Source organism: Nycticebus coucang, chromosome 4, assembly GCF_027406575.1.
Source record: "Nycticebus coucang isolate mNycCou1 chromosome 4, mNycCou1.pri, whole genome shotgun sequence".
Lineage (NCBI taxonomy): Eukaryota > Metazoa > Chordata > Mammalia > Primates > Lorisidae > Nycticebus > Nycticebus coucang.
This window is the reverse complement of record NC_069783.1, coordinates 136,296,661-136,316,774: the sequence shown is the minus strand read 5'-3', so window position 1 is coordinate 136,316,774 and position 20,114 is coordinate 136,296,661. Positions and strand designations below refer to the sequence as shown.

General features: G+C 46.1%; 1 gene segment (V, D, J or C); it reads left to right on the top strand.

Annotated features, from left to right (window-relative positions):
* Positions 1-19,907, top strand: part of LOC128584449 (immunoglobulin lambda variable 5-45-like) — a 73,442-nt gene extending 53,535 nt beyond the window's left edge. Inside the window, 4 exon segments of the V gene segment in view lie at positions 17,580-17,694; positions 18,786-18,839; positions 19,546-19,623; positions 19,828-19,907. Coding sequence covers positions 17,580-17,694; positions 18,786-18,839; positions 19,546-19,623; positions 19,828-19,907 — 327 coding nt within the window.
* Positions 19,908-20,114: the final 207 nt, after the last annotated feature.

Sequence of the window (20,114 nt, the reverse complement as noted above, 5' to 3'; positions counted from 1 at the left end):
GAGTCTCACTGTACTGCCCTCAGGTAGAGTGCCATGACGTCACACGGCTCACAGCAACCTCTAACTCTTGGGCTTAGGTGATTCTCTTGCCTCAGCCTCCCAAGCAGCTGGGACTACAGGTGCCCGCCACAACGCCCGGCTATTTTTTGTTGCAGTTTGGCCGGGGCTGGGTTTGAACTCGCCACCCTCGGTATATGGGGCCGGCGACCTACTCACTGAGCCACAGGTGTTACTTTCAAGGCTACATTGTAAAAGACATCACAGTTTCTCCCTTTGTCTGTTGACAAGTCTCTTAGACTGGGAGAAGCCAGCTGCCATGTCATGAGGACATACAGCCTGGAGAGACCCCATCTGACAAGCCACTGAGGACATGGTCAACAGCCAGGACCAGCTTGTCAGCCTTGTGTGTGAACCGCCGTGGAGGTGGATTGGAGATTCAGCGCAGCCTTCGTCCGACGGCAACTTCACCGGACGCCCTGGGCCAGGAACGGGCAGGTGAGCTGACTCCAAACTCCTGACTCACAAGAGACATGAGGTGATAAAAGCTGTTCAGCATGCTGAGCTTCAGTTTCTTGATTCCCAGAGTAGTTCTAATCGATGCCCTTGTGGGATCCGTGTGCAGAATGACTGAGGCAGTGTGTGGAGATGGTTTGTCAGCACACAGAGACCGTGAGATATGGGAGCCGTTCTATTAGTTGAGAAGATGGTGAGAAAGGCCACATAACGTGACGAATGCGAGAGCAGAGGTCTTTAGACAACTTTTGAAGCCTGGATGTGATTTCTTAGAAATTGGTCTGCAATCTAATTGTGTGGCTTGGATTTAAAGAGTGAGTCCTCATTTGACCTTGGGAAACAGACTCTGGCCCTCAGAGGCAGAGGCCTGTGTGGTGGAAAGTCTTTGGACTTCCAGGAGTGACAGGGTTGTCATTAAGACTCTGTCAGACCAGGGCCGCCCACTGGCCTGGCTCCCCACTGACTTAACCATGTGAAATTCATCAGTGATGTCATCTCTTTGGGCCTCACCATCCTCACCTGTATAATATCACTGATGATGACAGCCAGTGTGCCCTGAGTGCCTGCTCTGTGCCGAGCCTTGTTTCCTAATTCACCCCCACTAACTGCTTTAGTCTTCCTAGAAGTCCCATAAAGTAGTTGCTATTATATCTCCATTTTACAGACGAGGAAAGTGAGTAATGGGAAAGCTAATTGCTCACTAGGAAATGTCCAAGCTGGGATTTAAATCCAGGCAGAACGTGAGACTGTGTGCCTTCCAAGATTATGAAAAGGCCAAGAGCCTCTGCCTGGACTATTCCTATCCCTCACCTGTGCATCCCGTGGCCACCAAATCAGAGCTCTGAATGTCCTGGACCTTCTCCGCTGCCAGGAATGGCAGGCCACGTAGGGGGGTCTCCTGTAGGTCCTTAAGCCAAACCCACAGTCCAGTGCAGACCTGTGAGTGAGGTCACTTCCAGATGATCCCAACCCCTTGCTGTAGCTTCAGCCTCAAGCAGCGAGTCTCCTCTGTAGACCCCAGACACATCAGTAGGCAGGAGAGGGCTATTTCCACTGCCTCCTGGCTGAGTCCCCGTCCCTGAGAACCATGAGCAAAATAAAATGGTTGTTTGAAACTTCTATTTGGGGAGGAATTTGTTTTTTTTAAATTTATAGTGAGAGCACAAAGAAATTCAAAAAGTACAAAAGGGTGTACATTAAAATCTGGGTTCCATCCTTCCCTCTTCTGCAGCCTCTCAGCCTTCCTCTGGAAGTAGAAACAATTAGAATCTGCACATCCTTCCAGATGTATTAAATGAGCAGTCATATAGTGCTGACACTGCTGCAAAGCTTTCTAAAGGTTTTGCCTACATTCACTTACTAATTGTTCCTTTAATGTGGACACTCAGGAGTCTGACAGTTGCCTACAAGTGGGAGTCTGACCTGTTCTTGTCTTTCAAATGCTGTTCCTCTGGGGAGATGGTTTCACATGTATTAATACATTCATTCCCAAATTCTTTTTTTCATGTTCTCCTCCAGTTTGGTATTCAAAGATGTATCTCTCTCTTAAACGTATGTGTGTCTATGTAAAAAATTCACACATGTACACACATTTGTCTATCTGGGGACCATTAAAAGTCCTCCATTTAGAAGAATGTAACACCACTTTCCCTTCTCAACCCTCTCAACTTGATAATCCTTAGAGAAAATATGGCAACATCTATATTACTATAGTTTTTATACATAATCAATGAATTATTTGATTAATTAGCTCTAGAAATTTGGGAAAAACCAGCAGTGATGGAGATTTGTGCTATAGCGTTTCATATCTGGAAAGACACCTACTTAGTTTTAAATAAGGTAACTCTTTCATTTTAATACTAATAATTTTTCTTGGTCCTTGTAGGGGGGGATGCTGTTCCCTTCTTATACTTAAATTTATGACCAAATCTTAAGCCTGGGTGTCATTGATTATTGACTTCTGAGCCAGGACACATGTTTAATCCTAGAATTTGAGGTCATCTAAAATCTCCATTTAGAAAGTTATTAATTATCTATTTTGTACTAACCAAAGGAGAACATATAATTATATATACGTATGTGTATGTATATGCATATATGAATTTATTACATCATATGTAATTATAATTATGAACTTGTAATATATAATATATAATTACATATATATAATTTAAAAGAGAGAGAGATGGTATATATATATTTAACAGAGATGTATATGTGTATATATATATATATATGTATATCTTTTAAATTACTCAGTGGTCAGCTAGTCTGTTAATAAATTCACAGACCTAAGTACACAGATTTAAATGCATACGAAGGAAATATAAATAGGTCATAAGGGAAAAATGTATATATTTTGACAATTAATGTAGCTTAGATAAACATAATCAATTTTTTAATGTGTTTTTTAACTTACTGGAATAATTTTTAAATTATTAGGTCTAGCAATATCTGATGACTCAAAAACGCTCTTCATGGACGAGAATGGTGTTTTAATTTGAGAGGGGAACTTGTTTTTATTCTCAACATGTTAGCTTTGTCCCTCTTCATATCGAAGGTTTTACTCTCAACTTTATTTGGGGGCTGGTCACTTTTGCTCACTTGTTTCAGAAACAGAGATTAATGATGTGTGAGCCTGAGATTCAGTTTTTGACCCTCCCCTCCAAAAAAAAAAATGCTCTCTCAAATAACACCTAAAACTCTGGCACATACAAAAATACGTTTCTCTGGATAGCAGTAGTTGGACCACATGGGCGGCCTGTGTTCACCCTGAAAGTTCTATGATGACCTGTTGCCACAGTGATGTGACCTGAGGATGTGTATCTTACCTGACCTTTCACCTATGACCTGGGCTAGGAAGTTCACAGCACTCTTACTATCTTCCTGTCATTCATTTATCTGTAGGTCTTCAGTATGGGAAATCTGAATTCTTGTTGGTCAGGTATGCTCATATTGATTTTCTGATTGCCAATTCTTCAAATATGCTCATTAGCTAATGCTCCAAATCTTATTTTTTCACTTTGTTTACTTTGTCTACAGATGTATAAATATATTCTATAGTTATGTCTTATTACTCAATTTCTATTGCCGATTCTTCTATCTAGTTGACTGCCTCAAATAGTTTCCTAAATTTAGGTAGATGTACTCTTTGCTTTTCTTTTCTTTTTTTTTTTTCTTTTTGAGATAAAGTCTCACTCATTCTCCCTGAGTAGAGTGTCCTGGCATCATAACTCACAGTAACCTCAAACTCCTGTGCTCAACCGATCCTTTTGCCTCAGCCTCCTGAGTAGCTGGGAGTGCAGGTGCCCGCCCCAATGCCTGGCTAGTTTTTCTATTTTTAGTAGAGATGGGATCTCACTCTTGCTCAGGTTGATCTCCCAACTCCTGCACTCAGGCAATCCACCTGCCTCAGCCTCCCAGAGTGCTAGGATCATAGGCATGAGCTGGTATTTTGTAATGCCAATTTTGTACATGGTCTTACAAAGATACAGAAATAACCTGCCCACAATGCCCTCATTAGATTTGGGGAATCCTGACACCGAAAGCAGCAAGAGACACTACTGGGAAGGGAATGAAAGGCCACACTCTTCCGAATGTAGATGTCAAAATCCAAAACCAGATTGTAGTGCACTCCAAAGCCAGATTTTCAAAAGGAAAAAAGAACAAAGATTTCATGGTGGTATATCTACAGGGTTAACGAGAACAGGATCGTTGGCTGTTTGTGTGCTGCCGGGAACAGTGGTGAGAAGGGACAGTGCTGAGGCCTAGTGGGATGGACATTCGGTGGAAAGGGAAAGAGGGTCCTGGGTGGGTTTCCAAGTTTGCAATATGGGCAAGCCCCTCTGCCTGCTAGCCCTGTGAGACCTTGGGAGGGATGGGAAGTCTGTAAAGAATGAGTTTGGAGAGGAACGATGTGAGCAGGGAGCTGCACCGTCTGTGCTGCCACCACTGCTGAGAACTGCCCCTTCTCAGCCAAGGCCACGCAGACAGTTGCTCAGGTAAGTCACTGGGGTGACGGGGGGGCCTCAGACTTCATTCACTGAGCCTCTGAGGCCCCGGCCCAGAGGGCCACCTTCCCATGAATTCCCACCAACTGCCCATCCAGGCTGGGACAGTTAAAGAGGAGTTAATTCTTGGCTTAGCCACCAGGTGGCAGTTGGTTCGGAACAGCCAGAATTCTGAGCCAGCTTTACAAGCCAAACTGACTCCTAGCCACATGGTCAACTGAGGACGGAAAGGCAGTTGACCATGTGAAGATGGCGTGGCAGGATGGCCACACACTTTGACTTGCCTTTCAGAGAGGCTTTGTTTGCAGGAAACTGTCACATTTGAGGTCAGGGAGAGAATTCTCGAGGCAGGAGGCTGAGTTATGCTGCGACCCCTTCTCCTGACTCAGCACCTGGTCCAGGGCATCAGCCTTTCTGAAGAAACCTCGAAGTAGGTGTATTCGAGGAGGCGCATGACCAGAGCTCTTGGTCTGGAGATGTTTGTCTCCAGTAAATCAACTCCATTCTTGGCCCAGATCCATCACTTATCAGTGCTGTATCTTTAAAAAAGTCACTTAAAAATCTTTAAATTTCAGTTCCTGAAAATGAAAATTACGGGTTGTAACCCCTGCTGTACGTATCCCTCAGGGCTGATGTTGGTATCATGGACAGTCTCCATGAGCTAGAAAGCATCACACCCCTGGAAAGGATGAAGTAAACATCCAACCTTCCCTGCCCTGCAGCCTCCAAGCCCTATCTGTGTATTCAGTCACTCTCGAGTGTCTGGGTTATTATTTCAAAGATCAAGTTTGAATCCTTCCAGGCCCTTATGAAGCATTTGTCTTTTTTTTTTTTTTTTTTTTTGTAGAGACAGAGTCTCACTTTACCGCCCTGGGTAGAGTGCCATGACGTCACAGGACTCACAGCAACCTCCAGCTCTTGGGCTTACGCGATTCTCCTGCCTCAGCCTCCCGAGCAGCTGGGACTACAGGCACCCACCACAACGCCCGGCTATTTTTTTGTTGCAGTTCAGCCGGGGCTGGGTTTGAACCCGCCACCCTTGGTATATGGGGCTGGCGCCCTACTCACTGAGCCACAGGCGCCACCCAGCATTTGTCTTCTTAAGGCCTTACATGTTTTGATCATTGTTAGACATATTACCATGTCCATGTCTCAGGACAGGGAACTTAGGAATAGGGCATCTCCATGACTGTCCCAGGACTCTATGCACAGTCCATAGAGAATTTGGACGTTGGCCCTTAGATACCAGCCTCTGTGTTCTTGTTCCCTCTGCTCTGCTGATTTTCTATCTTGTCAGGTCTAAGGAGACGTATTTGCTATACGATTAGTCTGTTGGGTTTTCAATACTGCAGGTTCTTCCTAAAGCCCAACTCTGATTTCTAAGAAGATGCTAAAAACATAGGGTCCATAGTTCAACCTGTGAATAAATTATTCCAATTTCTCTGTGGTCTTCTGCCAGCAAGATGTCCGTAGCTGTCTTTATTGTAATCCATTTTGCAGGATCCTGCCCCCAGATACTATAAGGAGTCTTTCTCCTCTGGGGACAAGAAAGTCTGCTGGCTCCAGGAGGTGGGTCAAATAATTCAAAAGTGGCCACGAAAAAGAGGGTGCTCAGAAAACAAACCAAATGAAGGTATGGTTTAAATGCAGTTATTAAGTTAATTTAAGAACAATAGTTCTATGACCAGCCATAGAAGCTCACGCCTGTAATCCAGGCACTTCTGGGAGGACAAGGCGGGCGTATCACTTGAGGTCAGGAGTTCCAGACCAGCCTGAGCAAGAGTGAAATCCTATCCCTACAAAATAGAAAAATTATCCAGGTGTGGTGGCAGGAGCCTGTAGTCCCAGCTACTCAAGAGGCTGAGGCAGGAGGATCTCTTGAGCCCAGGAGTTTGAAGTTGCTGTGAACTATGATAATGCCACTGAACTCTAGTGTGAGCCAAAGAGCAAGACTCTTGACTCAAAAAGAAAAAAGAAAACCAAAAAGAATTCTAATTTTAGTTTATTCAGTGTCCCATATTTAAGGTAAATTCTAAAAATGTTGCATTGTTTTTTTATTTCCTGTGTGCAGATCTGAATTTATCAGAACAATGATGGGTGATACAACTACAGAAATAAATATGTGTTTAGGTTTCATACACTTTTAATAGTAAACAACATCGCGTCTTAATGTAATATTTAGAAATTTGGCTCATTTTCAAAGATGAGCTGAAATGAATTTCTTCCTGAAACAGTGTTGTTAGATTTTTTAAAATTAATAGACGTTATGTAGAAGAGTTTTTAGATTCACATATAAATCAAACAGACCGGACGGAAAGTTCTCTTACCCTTATCTCCACTGTCCCCCTGTTTAAGTCACGTCTTTCATTGTGTTACAGCGACTTGAGCCTATATTGATAATGAGAACTGAGATAAGGTCCCAAACTCCCTTGAGAGACCAAGAGACTCCCCCCTGAGGTAAACATGCACGTTTTAGAGTTTCAGGTTGTGGTAGGATGGGAGTATGCTCACTTTACTATTACCCTGTTTCCCCGAAAATAAGACAGTGTCTTATATTAAGGTTTGCTCCCAAAGATGCTCTAGGTCTTATTTTCAGGGGGTGTCTTATCTTTCCTGTAAGTAGGTCTTATTTTCGGAGGATGTCTTATTTTCTGGGAAACAGGGTACATTCGTCCCCTCCCTTTACTAATCATTACCAGCATGGGAGAACAAAAGGCCAGGAGACCCCTCTGCTTATATCATCCGCCCCCTGCCACGCTCCTCCGGTTGTTATGGGCCCCAGACGACATCCACATTTTAAACCACAAAGAGTTTCTTCTTACTAAGCAACTTCTGGTTGTGAAGTGGTTCTGTGTGGTGTCATGGAGGTGTGAAGTTCCTGGATTGTACTGGACACTTCAGCCTTTCATGTATAGCACCTAATTATAATGTATATAAATGTTAAATCCCCATCGCAAAGTGATTATGAGATGTACATTACATATATGGAAACCTAATACGCCTGTGAACGGGTCTCTGTCATAAGTATTCATAGCTCTTCCTGCAACCTGGTACTATGTACGCCTGACCAACTTCTTCCTAAATTCCTGTCTTCTCCTTTTATCTCTGGTTTACTAAGGTGAAAGCTTAGATTATTAAATTTAATTCTCTCTTATTTTCTACACATAACTGTGAATGTAACTGATGTCACTAAAGTATATACTTCATGATTAAAACCCAGGCGCTCGGGAGGCTGAGACAGGAGAATCGCAGAACCAGAAGTTGCTTAGTAAGAAGAAACTCTTTGTGGTTTAAAATGTGGATGTCGTCTGGGGCCCATAACAACCGGAGGAGCGTGGCAGGGGGCGGATGATATAAGAGCTGGAGGTTGCTGTGAGTCCTGTGACGTCATGGCACTCTACCGAGGGCAGTAAAGTGAGACTCTGTCTCTACAAAAAAATAATAATAATAATAAAGTAATAAATATTTCACCACAATGTTTTTTAAAAGAAAATCCAACAGAAGTGATGATATATTCATATATAGCTACACAGAAGCGAATTGGTCTTGGAACATTTCAAGAAATCAGCATGTACTGCCTGAGCTTTGGAATGAGCCAGAGGAGCAAGGACTCACAGTCTTTGAGTCATAAAGTGCATTTTCATATCAACCTGTTTGTAAACTAACAATTTCACCTTGGGTAGGCTGCCCCTCAGATCAGGCCGTGTTGTGACCCACACACCTGCACACACTGCAGCCCAGGTGCAATCACCCCGACCCCCCTGAGATAGTCTCCAGCAGCACCCCAACTCTGACAGCTCCTCTGTGTTCTCCCAGCTTCCCCAGAGCTTGTGGTGGAAAAGGTGCCAGGGCTGAGCTCAGAGGAGGCCCCACCTGCTGTGAAGGTAAGAGGGTCTTTTTTTATTATTATTATTAAATCATAGCCATGTACATTAATGCGATCATGGGGCACCATACACTGGTTTTATAGACCGTTTGACACATTTTCATCACACTGGTTAGCATAGCCTTCTTGGCATTTTCTTAGTTATTGTGTTAAGACATTTACATTCTACATTTACTAAGTTTCCCATGTACCCTTGTAAGATGCACCGCAGGTGTAATCCCACCAATCTCCCTCCCTCTGCCCACCTCCCCCCTCCCTTCCCTCCCTTTCCCCCTCTCCCCTATTCTTGGGTTATAACTGGGTTATAGCTTTCATGTCAAATGCAGCCTTAAAGAAAGATGGAGACTTCACCTCTTTCATGTTTACATGGATGGAGCTGGAACATATTCTTCTTAGTAAAGTATCTCAAGAGTGGAAGAAAAAGTATCCAATGTACTCAGCCCTACTAAGAGGGTCTTTTTTGTCAGAGAGAGAAATGTTTCTCTTGGTTTATTTTCATTTAAGACATGACAGTCTGACCATGCACATTGCAAATGATGTCAACAATTTCTTAGTGGAGGGAATGTCTAGTGAGAGTTTGTTACTAACTGAGCCTGACTGAGGATGTCATTTGAAAGTGACAACATGGGAAGGGCGCCCTGGACTCGCTCCTCGCTGGCTTCCTCTGCTCCCTGGTCCTGCTCAGCTCCCACCGCCGCTGCTGTGGCCGGATCCTCTGGCTTCCACCAGCAGCCTCAGCTGCGGCGGCCACGGTTTTATAGACCTGGCATTCAATCCTGCAATCTCCCTTCTAGGTATATATCCAGATGACCAAAAATCATTTTACAACACAGATGTTTTCACCAGAATGTTTATTGCAGCCCAATTTGTAATTGCCAAGTCATGGAAGCAGCCCAAGTGCCCACTGACCCATGAATGGATGAATAAATTGTGGTATATGTACACCATGGAATACTATGCAGCCATAAAAAAGATGTAGACTTCATATCTTTTGCGTTTACCTGGATGGAGCTGGAGCATATTCTTCTTAGTAAAGTATCTTAAGAATGGGGAAAAAAAGTATCCAATGTCCTCAATCTTATTATGAAACCAATACATAATCACCTACACTTTCATACAAATGCTAAAACACAACTGTAGTCCAGAATGAAGGAGGGAAGAGGTGGGAAAGGGGAGGGGAGGAGGGAGCGTATTGGGTGGAACCTCACCTAATGTGCACAATGCAGGTTACACATCACAACTACTAAGAGTAGATTATAAATGTCTTAACACGACAAATAAGTGATGTGAAGGCTATGGTAACCAGTTTGATGTAAGCATTCCAAATTGTATATAAAATCAGTACATGGTACCCCCTAAATGCATTCATGCACGGAGTTATGATTCAATTTTTAAAATGTTGGTTTTCAGAATGTTCCTAAAAATAACTACATTTTTTTCCCTTTGTGGATATGCTTTGTCTGGCTGCTGGGCTTTGATAAGCATGGGCTTTTTTTTTTTTTTTTGCCCTCACTGTTACTCTCACTCTGGGATCTCACTCTGGGTAGAGTGCCGTGGCGTCACAGCTCACAGCGACCTCCAACTCCTGGGCTTAGGCGATTCTCTTGCCTCAGCCTCCCGAGTTGCGGAGACTACAGGTGCTCACCACAACACCAGGCTACTTTTTTGTTGCAATTTTGGCTGGGGCCGGGTTTGTTCCCACCACTGTCAGTATATGGGGCCGGTGCCCTACCCACAGGCACGGCCCTAAGCATGGGCTGTAAAATGCGTTCTTCCCGGTGCTCTGGCCTCTCCCTTTCTCCCTCCCTCCCTCTCTTCCTCCCTCTCCTTCCTTTCTTTCTCCCTGCCAGGCCATTTTTCAGATTTACTCAAAGATACCTCAGGTGTTGGTATCTGATAATATCTATAACTCCTCTTATCTGAGGAGTGACCTTTTATCTTTAAGATGACTACAGACCTATGTTTAGATATGTTTTCAAAACAGTTTTGAACAGCAACTTTTTCACCTCCTCCCCACTTCTCCTAGGACTATTGACTGGCACAATAATCTCAGGAGAGTGACACCCCCTCAGAGAAAGACTGAAGGACCCGTTCCCTCCTGGAAAGACAAGTGCAGTAGCTCCTCATGTCCTGGAAATATCTGGTTGGGTCTGGTGCCCTGAACCCCCTCATTGAGAAATCTGATCCCAGAGTGAGAGTAACAGGCCAGCTGGCTAAGCAAGAAAGCTATTTGTTTCTCTTGAACTATGGAAAGACCCCATTTGTGAATACATTTAGAAAGGAAAGGGAGGATGTCTGCAGAACTTTGTTCTGTTTTTTTTTTTTCTGTTTGTTTTTTGCTACAAAATGTGAATAATGCAAAGAGTAAAAACCTTTTGTGATGGTTGATGTCTCTCAGGAATAAGCTGGATCTCCAATGTTTTGGGGAATACCCTTGAGTCTAAAAGATTGATAACCAGAAAAGTATTTCTTTTTGTTTGTCGGTTTAATGTAACCCTGTTCTGATATTAAACTCCAAATTCTGTCTCAATAAAAAAAGAAGAAAGAAAGAAAATGACAACGTTGGTTACAAACTGTATGTTAGTGAGCATTCTCCTTGGCCGTAATTTTTCCCTCTTGAAAAAGAGTTTTGCGTTTACCAGAATGGGCTTAAGAAATCCTTCATGAAAATGATCAACTTTTACACATGATCTTCTGTGCTGTACTTTGGGGCCCTTGCCTCCATCACTGTTACCCATCTGATTTTCTGAGGTTAGGAACTGGACAAAAAACCTCTGCAAACAGCTCACTGCTAGGCCTCAGAGTGTTTTTCTCTCTTTCCTTGCAGGAGGACTCCGGAACAAACGTCAACTGTACGTATCCTCACGTCAATCTCTCACCATCAGTGGTGACAATTTGGGACTTGCTTGCTGTTATCGGTAGAGCCTCCTGCTTGCAGCCACCTGCTGGAGACAGGGACCGGGGTGTGGGGCAGGGAACTGATGGTGCATTAAAGAGCTGGGGCCATAGATAGGAGTCCCTGGAACACCTGAGTTATTACATGGCAGGGATTGTGTGTGTGAGGGTTGGAGGGTATCTAGGGGTAAGCCTGTGTGCAGTGATTATTAATGTAGTTGTGAATGTATTTCCTAAGATTTGTACCAACATGCACAGCACAGAACAATTGTCACTTTTCTTTTTTTTTTTGAGACAGAGTCTCACTATGTCGCCCTCAGTCAAGTGCTGCGGCATCACAGCTCACAGCAACCTCAAACTCCTAGACTTAAGCGATTCTCTTGCCTCAGCCTCCCCAGTAGCTGGGACTACAGGAGGCTGGCTATTTTTTGTTGCAATTGTCATTGTTGTTTAGCAGGCCTGGGCCGGGTTCGAACCCACCAGCCTCTGTGTATGTGGCTGGCTCTGTCACCATTGTGCTACGGGCACCGAGCCAATCGTCACTTTTCTTAAAAAAAAAAAAAATCATTGCAACACCAATGCACAATTTACATAAATCCACGCAGTCATCCATCAGCACAAAAACATCTGAAGTTTGGTTTACTGTTGTCACCCCTTCCAAGGGGATGGTGCAGAGATGAAAGGGTCAAGGTCCTGACCTAAGAAGAGGCACATGTGAACTCAGTTCTAGTGACAGTGTCGATGTGCTGGGACATTGAACTGAAATCACCACTGGCCTGTAGGGTGGAGCACTTGCCTACATGTCCAGGATGCCATGGTGCACAGACATCCCCACAGTGTCCATCAATATAAGGTGGCCTCAGTGGTCACTTCACTCAGGGTAGCAATGGGTACATTTTGCAGCAAATTGAAGTATGATGATTAATGTGAAATACACATAGGACAGTGAGGTCAGCATCTGGTAAAGCTGATATCATCCCTCAACCCTTTCTCAAAAGCAGGGAAGACCCAAGGAGATGTTATATTTGATTACGCAATCACCTCAAGCCTTAGAAATGCTCGAATCCAGCATTGCACAAATCCATAGATCACTTCCAAATGAGCACTCAAAGGACAATGCGGTTGTCAGCCTGGTGCCCCCATGAGATTTCCTACAGAGCTGGTTAGAGGGTCAGCCCTCACCACACTCTGATCCCCACGCCACACTGTCCCTCTGCCAGAGCCCGAGCATGAGCACCAACTCACCAAGGGACACACACCACGTATTGAACAGAGATCCAGAAGGAAAAGTGTCACGGGGTCAGTAGTGTTATCTCTAAATGGTAGGAGAATTCACCATTTTCTAATGCTTATCGTTTAATTATCTTTATAACAAAAGATGAGCAAATATCATTGGCTGTATTACCCAGAATTGAACCCAGTCCCCTGTAAAGATGCCTGTAGCCGGTGGAAAGCCTTCTAGAAGAGCTGACCTAGACAGTAGCAGCACAGGTGGCTCCCAGAGTGGAAAGGATCCTGGCCGGTGTTAGGAAGGTAGAGACATTTAACTTGCCTTCCTCACGGGCAAGGGGAGCCAGAGACCCTGTCACTGAACACACAGGAGACAATTCTAGGGCATCTAGTGTTTAGATAGATTAGTTCACGTTGGTGAAGTGGCCTTCAGCCAGACAGCAAAGGCTTTGTTCTTGTGCCTTTCCTGGTCCTTCATTTGCCTTTTCTCTCATCCCACGTCCACACCAAGCAATGTCCCCTGAATTACTCATGACCGACCCCTGCGAGGCCCTGACAGTCACCCTCCTTCTTAGCTCCAACTCAGGACCCACGGGATAAGAGCACTGGCACCAGAGCAGATGCGATTCCATCAACGACCAAGGTCAGAAATGGAAATATCGCTGTCTTGGTTTCTTTCCTTTGCAGTTGACAAAGTACGGGCAAACCCGGACACCCAGAGTGTAGATGGCTTACATGTTTTGTATGGTAGGAGAAAATTTGATTGAGAGTGTCCTTACAAGTGAGACCTGATTCAGGGATTCAAGACATTACTTAGACAATGACGGCATCAGGTACAAACTGCATGCTGGTGACGATTTTCCTCAGCAGCATTTTCCCCTCTTTGGATAAAGTTTTTATAACTGCCAACCAAAATGCACTCAGCAGACACATCGCCCACAAAAAGGCTGTGTCTCTGGGCGTGAGTGAGCTTCCCCTTGGGTTCCCTTGTCTTCACCGCTGTTTCCCATCTGCTTTGTAATGTCACCACGTGAGCGAAACCCCTGTGTGAACAGGGCACAGAATGCTCTAAAGCTCATGCTAATTCCTTTCTGCACTTACAGGTGGCCTCTGGAGTGAGGAGACAGGGTATGTATGCTGGACTCCCTTGCTCAGGAACGAGTTAGATGATGGAAAGGGGGCACTGCCCGGATGGCTTCCCTGTGGAGAGGAGGATGGGGGCTGTGATGATAGAAATCGATTCTCCAGATGAGGGACCATGTTCACGTTGAGTAGTCCCCAGACCCCACTGTGTTCCCTGGAGGTGGGGCAGGGTGGCATGCTCAGGCTGGAGTGTGTCTGCGTGTGAGTCCACTCATGTATTTCAAGAGCGTGTGTGTTCGCATGGTTGAGTGTTTCCCCAGATACACATTGAACTATCTACCCAGTATCTGCATTTTTAATTTTAAAAACCCAGCTATTATTGTGGCATCCTACAGAGGATGCAAATATGCATTTGTAGAAATTCAAAACTTTAATGTTTGACATGTTTGCATTTTAGTAAACTACATGTCACATGTGCCTCAATTAGCCTTTAAATTGAATCCCATCTGCACCTGGAAAATGTTCACTGATGTCTACAAGGATTCACTTTGGGACTCCCTGCTAACATCAGTTAAAGGTTTATATATTTAATAATCTCACTTCTTCACCGGCCTTTCTGCCCCCTCCTGACTGCACAATCACAATGCCTCGCTGTGTCCATGTTCCCCTTTCACAGCCTTTTATAGCAAAAGCCTCAGAGTTAATCTTGCACAACCCTCTTCAGCCTGCAGAGTGGGGCCGGCTCCTTCCTCCCCACTTACACTTGGTCCAGCCACATCCCACACCCAGTTCTTTTAGGATGCTGAATAGGACGAGCCTATGGGCAGAGCTGGGGGAAATCCATCCACCTTTCTCCCCGAGGTCTAATATTTAGCTTCGGATAACATTCCCGAGAATAGGAAATGGCACATTCACGGGAACACTCAGTCTCCCGGCACTGAGCCCAGTCATGGTGTGTGCTCCCCTGAGGATGCCTGTGAAATGGAAGGAGAAACCAGAGGTTTGCGGGAGGATCTGAGCCCCAGAGTGAGCACGTGGCCTCCTCCCTAGGAGGGTGAGGGGCAGGCCGGGCCCTGCAGGGTGGGGAAGGGCAAAGCCAGCTGTGGGACAGGATGGTCTCCATGATGTCCCCGTGGAACCTGCCAGTTAAAGTAGGTTCTTGTTTGCTTCTGAAGACTTTTGTGAAAAACAAGTGAAGGTAGATGTTTTCAGTCAAAAGCAGTGGTTCTCAACCTGTGGGTCGCGACACCTTTGTTCAATTTGTAACAACACAGCAATTAGGAAGGTTGAGGAACTGCTGGTCAAAAGAAGCATAAGGTAAACCAAATGACGGCTTGAGTTTTCTTTTGGAGCCTGCATTCTGCTGAAACCATTGTACTTTTACAGAACAAGATTGCCCTGTAAGTGCTGATGATTTTCAAGAGACTGCTTGATTTAATAATTTACCCCAGACACTGTCTTTTCAAGACAGGAGAGTCTTGAACACCTTGAATGTCTAGATTACAATTTCCCAATGGTGCTGAAGGGCCCCCTGCTGTGTGTGATTAAAGGTAAATATCACGGGGCCTGGTGGCTTGTGCCTGTCATCCCAAGACGTTGATAGGTACAACTCAGTGAGAACCCATCTCTTAGAAAAAAAAAAAGAGAGGAGCGGGTGGGGGGAAGAGAAGTGGAGGGGAGGGGAGGTGAAGGGGAGGAGGAAAAATTAGCCAGGCATAGTGCTGTACGGCTGTAGTCACAGCTTACTAGGAAGCTGAGGCAGGAACATCCACTTGAGCCTGAAGTTTTGAGGTTGCGGTGAGCTCTGATGTCACCACTGCACTCTTGCCCTGGCAGAAGAGTGAGTCTCTGTGCTTAAAATAAAAATAAAAAGGTAGATATCAGTGTTACCAACACCGGGGTGGCAAGACTTCACGTTGACTGGTGGCACTGATGAGAGAGAGCAGCGCAGAGGCCCAGCCTGAGTTCATTTAGAGGCTGCTGCAGAGAGAGGAGGCCTTTCAGGTTCTTGCAATGGGTTCTTGTTTGCTTCTGAAGACTTTTGTGAAGAAAGAAGTGAAGGCAGTTACTCGTAGTCAATATGAACATAAAGTGAACCAAATTGTGGCTGGAGTCTCCTTCTGGAGCCTGTGTTCTGTGGAAATATATAGTCTGGGGAGGATCCCAGCGTGGCGAGTGAGGAGACTCAGTCCCACACCGTGGCTGGGCCTCTTCTGAGTGGGGATGAGCAGGACATGGCCTCTGTGGCCGGCAGGAGTGCTGTCTGTGTGTTTTCCTCATAGCCTGTGTTAAGACCAAATTCCGCCACCGAGAGATCACCAGACACATGCAGAAAACAAAGGAGTGACTTTATTCAAGCAGGCTTGGGCCCGTACCTCCGGCAGGACTCTGCTCAGAGGGGACGACCCCGAGGTAGAGATGATGTCAGGGTTTATACTTTTTGGCGTGATGCATTTTGGGTTGCAACAAAACGGAGGGGGGGTGGAATTTCCCGGGGGAAACCGGGACCAAGTTGGGGGTTGGTTGGCGCAGGGATTGAGGTAATTTAGGAGGTTTAGGACTGGCTAGCTCTGTCTAGGATGGGCCCCACCCAGAAGCTGCGAGAACCAAGGAGTGCATGTTGGATTGGCTGGCTCTATTTGGACCCCGCTCCGAGGCTATGAGACCCGGGAGGGCGGGCCTCTGGTTGTGGTTAGGGTACAAGGGCTAACTTTTACCCAGGGGGTGGCCGCTGAGAATCTCTCAGCCCCTGATGAAAGACGGACTCTGTCCCCCTGCCTCACCCTGCTAACTAACCTTTCTACCTTCTCTCTTATACCCCCTGTGTCTCCCCCTGCCCTCAACATCTCTGGGTGGGAGTTAGTCAGCATTGTAGTGTAATAACTCACTTGTAGTCAAAGCCCTCTCTTTCCAGCAATTAAAGAGTTACTACAAGGTTTAGAACACTCAATATTTATAGCGTGCCAAAAAGTATGTACATGTTTTATAAAAGGAAAAAAAAACTGTATTAAAATTGTACTAACTAAATACCAACACCATTTGCTCTCCCGTATAGCGTACATTGTACCTCTGATAATTGCAGAAGTCAAATGTGCCTTGAGCAGCAAAATTTTAATACGAATTTTTTCCCTCATGAAAATGTGTGTACATTTTTGGGGGCTATCCTCTGTTTTTGTCCTTAGGAAAACTCACAGCACACGCTAGATGCTCAATACATGTTTGTTTAGGGGGAATGTGTATGTGTGTGTTTAAATTTTGCTCAAAAACTACCTTGTTCTTTTGACCCCCAAATCACTTTTCCCTGTACAATATCATTTTCCTCTCTACCAGCAAGTATTTTTCCTTACCAACATGACGAAATTAAAATTATTGAGAAAAAAAATAGTTACTACAAAGTTTTTAAAAATGATTCCTCTTGCTGCAAAAAAAAAAAAAAACTGTGGTTGCTGTGTTACAAACTATCTTGAGATAAGGTGCTGGGATTCTGCAGAAGCCCCAAGGTCAATTACTTATTTAAAACTAGAGGGAAAAAAAATAGTCTGTTTAAACTTGTAGCCGCTTTTCCCCCCACTTCTCTGCCCCACCGCAGGGTTAAGATTCCCACCGGGCCCTTCACCTGGAGGGAGGAACTTCCTCCACCTTCCATCTCCCTCTTGAGGACGGCAATGAGAATAGAACTCCGTGAGATGCAGAGAACAGGAGTGAGGTCCCCAGTATCCTCACTCAGATGGGAAAGGCCATAAGCCTGCAGGGGTGGCCCTCGAGGCCAGCCCAGGCACAGAGGGCTTCCCAGGCCTGGTCACCCTGTGGCTGAGGCAGGGGCCAGTTTTTATTTTTCACCTGCTTCTGGGAGTCGTCTGACAAGCGGACGGTGCTGGGCTGTGGTTTGGGGTAGAAATGCATTTAGCTGGAGGGAGGCTCCCAGCACCTGTCCAGGCAGCTGTAACGCACTCTGGCTGCAGGGACCTCAAGAGGGGCACAGGCTCCAGAGCAGGGTGAGCTCAGCACAGTGCCGGTGGCTGGTCCTGGAGTCCAGGGGGTCCTTGCGACTCTCTGGTAGGACGCACCGGGCAAAACGTGAGTGTGGGTATGGGATGGTCATAGGACTGTCAGTCCCAAACTTTGTCTTTGTCATCCCACTCATAGGCCGTGGCTGGTCACAGCAGGGTCAGTGGCCGGGTCCTCCTCTCTTGTCCCCCCTCTTCCAGAGCTCAGCCCTGGGAAACCTGTTTTAGGCCCCTGTAGAGCTTGATAAATAACCCCCCGGGTAGGAATGAGCTCAGGTGTGGAAAGGGCCCCCTCAGCTTATCCACCTGTTGGCTGAACACTAGTCCAGGTGCTATCCCAGATTCTGATTCAGTCAAGGGTGGTCAGGGGGGGATCCTCGGGATAGCAAGGTGTCCCCTGTCCCCTCTCTTCAGCTGCTCTGATCCTGCCCAGGGACTGTCCCCAGGGCTACACTCTCCCTCTCTGTTTAAAGTGCACCTTCTGCAGGGAATCCCTCAGACCCTGGACACCGTCACTGCGGTAGTGTCCCAGGCCTCAGGGACTGCCTGGCCCTGACCCTGTGCCCAGGGGGTGCCACAGTGAATGACTGGTCAGAATAGCCAACTATTCTGCCAGGAGACACGGGGAGATCTTCAGATCCTTAGAGCTGTACTGTCCTGTGTGGTCATCACGGGACAGCTGTGCCTATGCATATTTTAATTAATTAATTAAAATAAACTTAAAAATTCACAACTTCATCATACTAGCCGCATGTCCAGAGCCCCAGAGTGACATGTCTGAACTCCAGAGAGCAGTTCCGTCCCTGCAGCAGGCTCTCTGGGCAGCCTGGCACAGAGAGTGTTTGTTAAAGTCCTCTGACTCGGTGAGCGCGCCTGAGTGAGAGAATTTCGGGGTGATGAGAACGGAGTTAAAACTGTGCTGATCCAGTGGAAATGGGGAAGTGAGAAGATGCAGGGGGGGGTCCCCTCCCTTGGTGGCTTGCAACTGTGAGCCATGTCTTGTTGAAGACCTCTGACTCCGCAGAGCCCAGGGAGGGTCTGGAGAACCCAGAGGAAAGGGCAGGGTGACCATGTGTGATCCTGCTGACCTCACCTGGAGCAGGAGGGATGGGAGAGTCAGTCCCTTGGGTAACCTGCTGGCTCCTGTTTGTGTCTCTGCAGAGTGGACCTATGACATCAAGTACCCCTCCAGTGAGGAGAAGGAAGACCCTGCAGGTAGGGACAACGTCTGAGCCAGGTCCCCAGGAGAAAGCGGTTCTGGGAGGGGCTGGGTCACTCCTGCTGCTTTGGACACTGAGGCAGGTGCATGAAATCCTAAGGGAAAATTATGTGACCTTTTCACATTGTAATGACAGGAAAATAAGAGCTAGTGTGTATTGGCACAGAGCATGCTGATTGTAGCTTCTTTTCTTGCTTTATCAGTGAATGGTGATCTTTCCTATCAGACTTGCTTTTTCTCATCTGCCTCTTGCAAACATGACAGCCTTCAGCTTTTCATTGGTTCGCAGCACTTGGGAAGTGTGCACGAGAGATTATGGTTTGAATGTTTGATGTTGAACCTCACTGGAAAACACCTCCCAGGAAGCACCACCCTCCCCAGCACCAGCTGAGCCTGGAGCCAGGGAGGGAGGGAAACTGGAAAGGGGAAGTGCCAGGCACAGGGGACCATGGGGACAGTGGCTGCTCTGGAGGGACAGGATGGTACAGGTGTCCCCTCCTGGTTATACTTACAGAATTTTAACTGCTTAAGGGGCCCTGGAGATCCACAGGCCATTTCTCACTGCAGAGGTGAAGTTATGAGTCTCTGAGACAAGTCTGCAGAGACAGGAAGACTTGACTTCTGTCATTGGCTATAAAATACCAGCAGTAGCAGAGTCCACTTGTTAACCTGAAAGCTAACTCTATTTTCTCTTTTCCCAAGGCCACCAGATCATAGTTATTGCCCTGGTCCATGCCGAGGCAGGGTCCTCAGATGAAGAGGAAGAGAGCAACCTGACAAGTAATCTAGTTCCTGTTCGCATCGCTTTTCTATTCTATTTCCGATACTTCAGCTCCTCTTGGTGGCTCTTCCCCACTCACTCTTTCCCTATTTTCCTGACTCTCTCCCTGAAAGACCTGATCTCATCAGACAATTGATGTACTTGCGACTTTAATACCTATAAAATGTCCCTGGATCCCGATGAGCCTGCTGGGTCCTGCACAGCCCCCAGAGAGCCCCTGCTCAGTGCTCCCTGCAGCCGTCTGTTCTGCACTCTCCTCAACCGACACCTGGCCATGATGTGAAGGGCTCAGCCTGGACCTCAAGGGGCTGCAGCTGGCACAAGGTTGGGAGCTTGAATCAGACATGAGGCCATGAGACAGGGGCCGCCCCACTGCTCGTCCTCCCCAAGTCAGCTGATGGAGCTCCAGCTATTTCGCCTGTCAATGGTCTATACAAGAATTATCTTCAGAGATGTGTTATATGTAATGTTGAACTTTGTTCCATTAAAC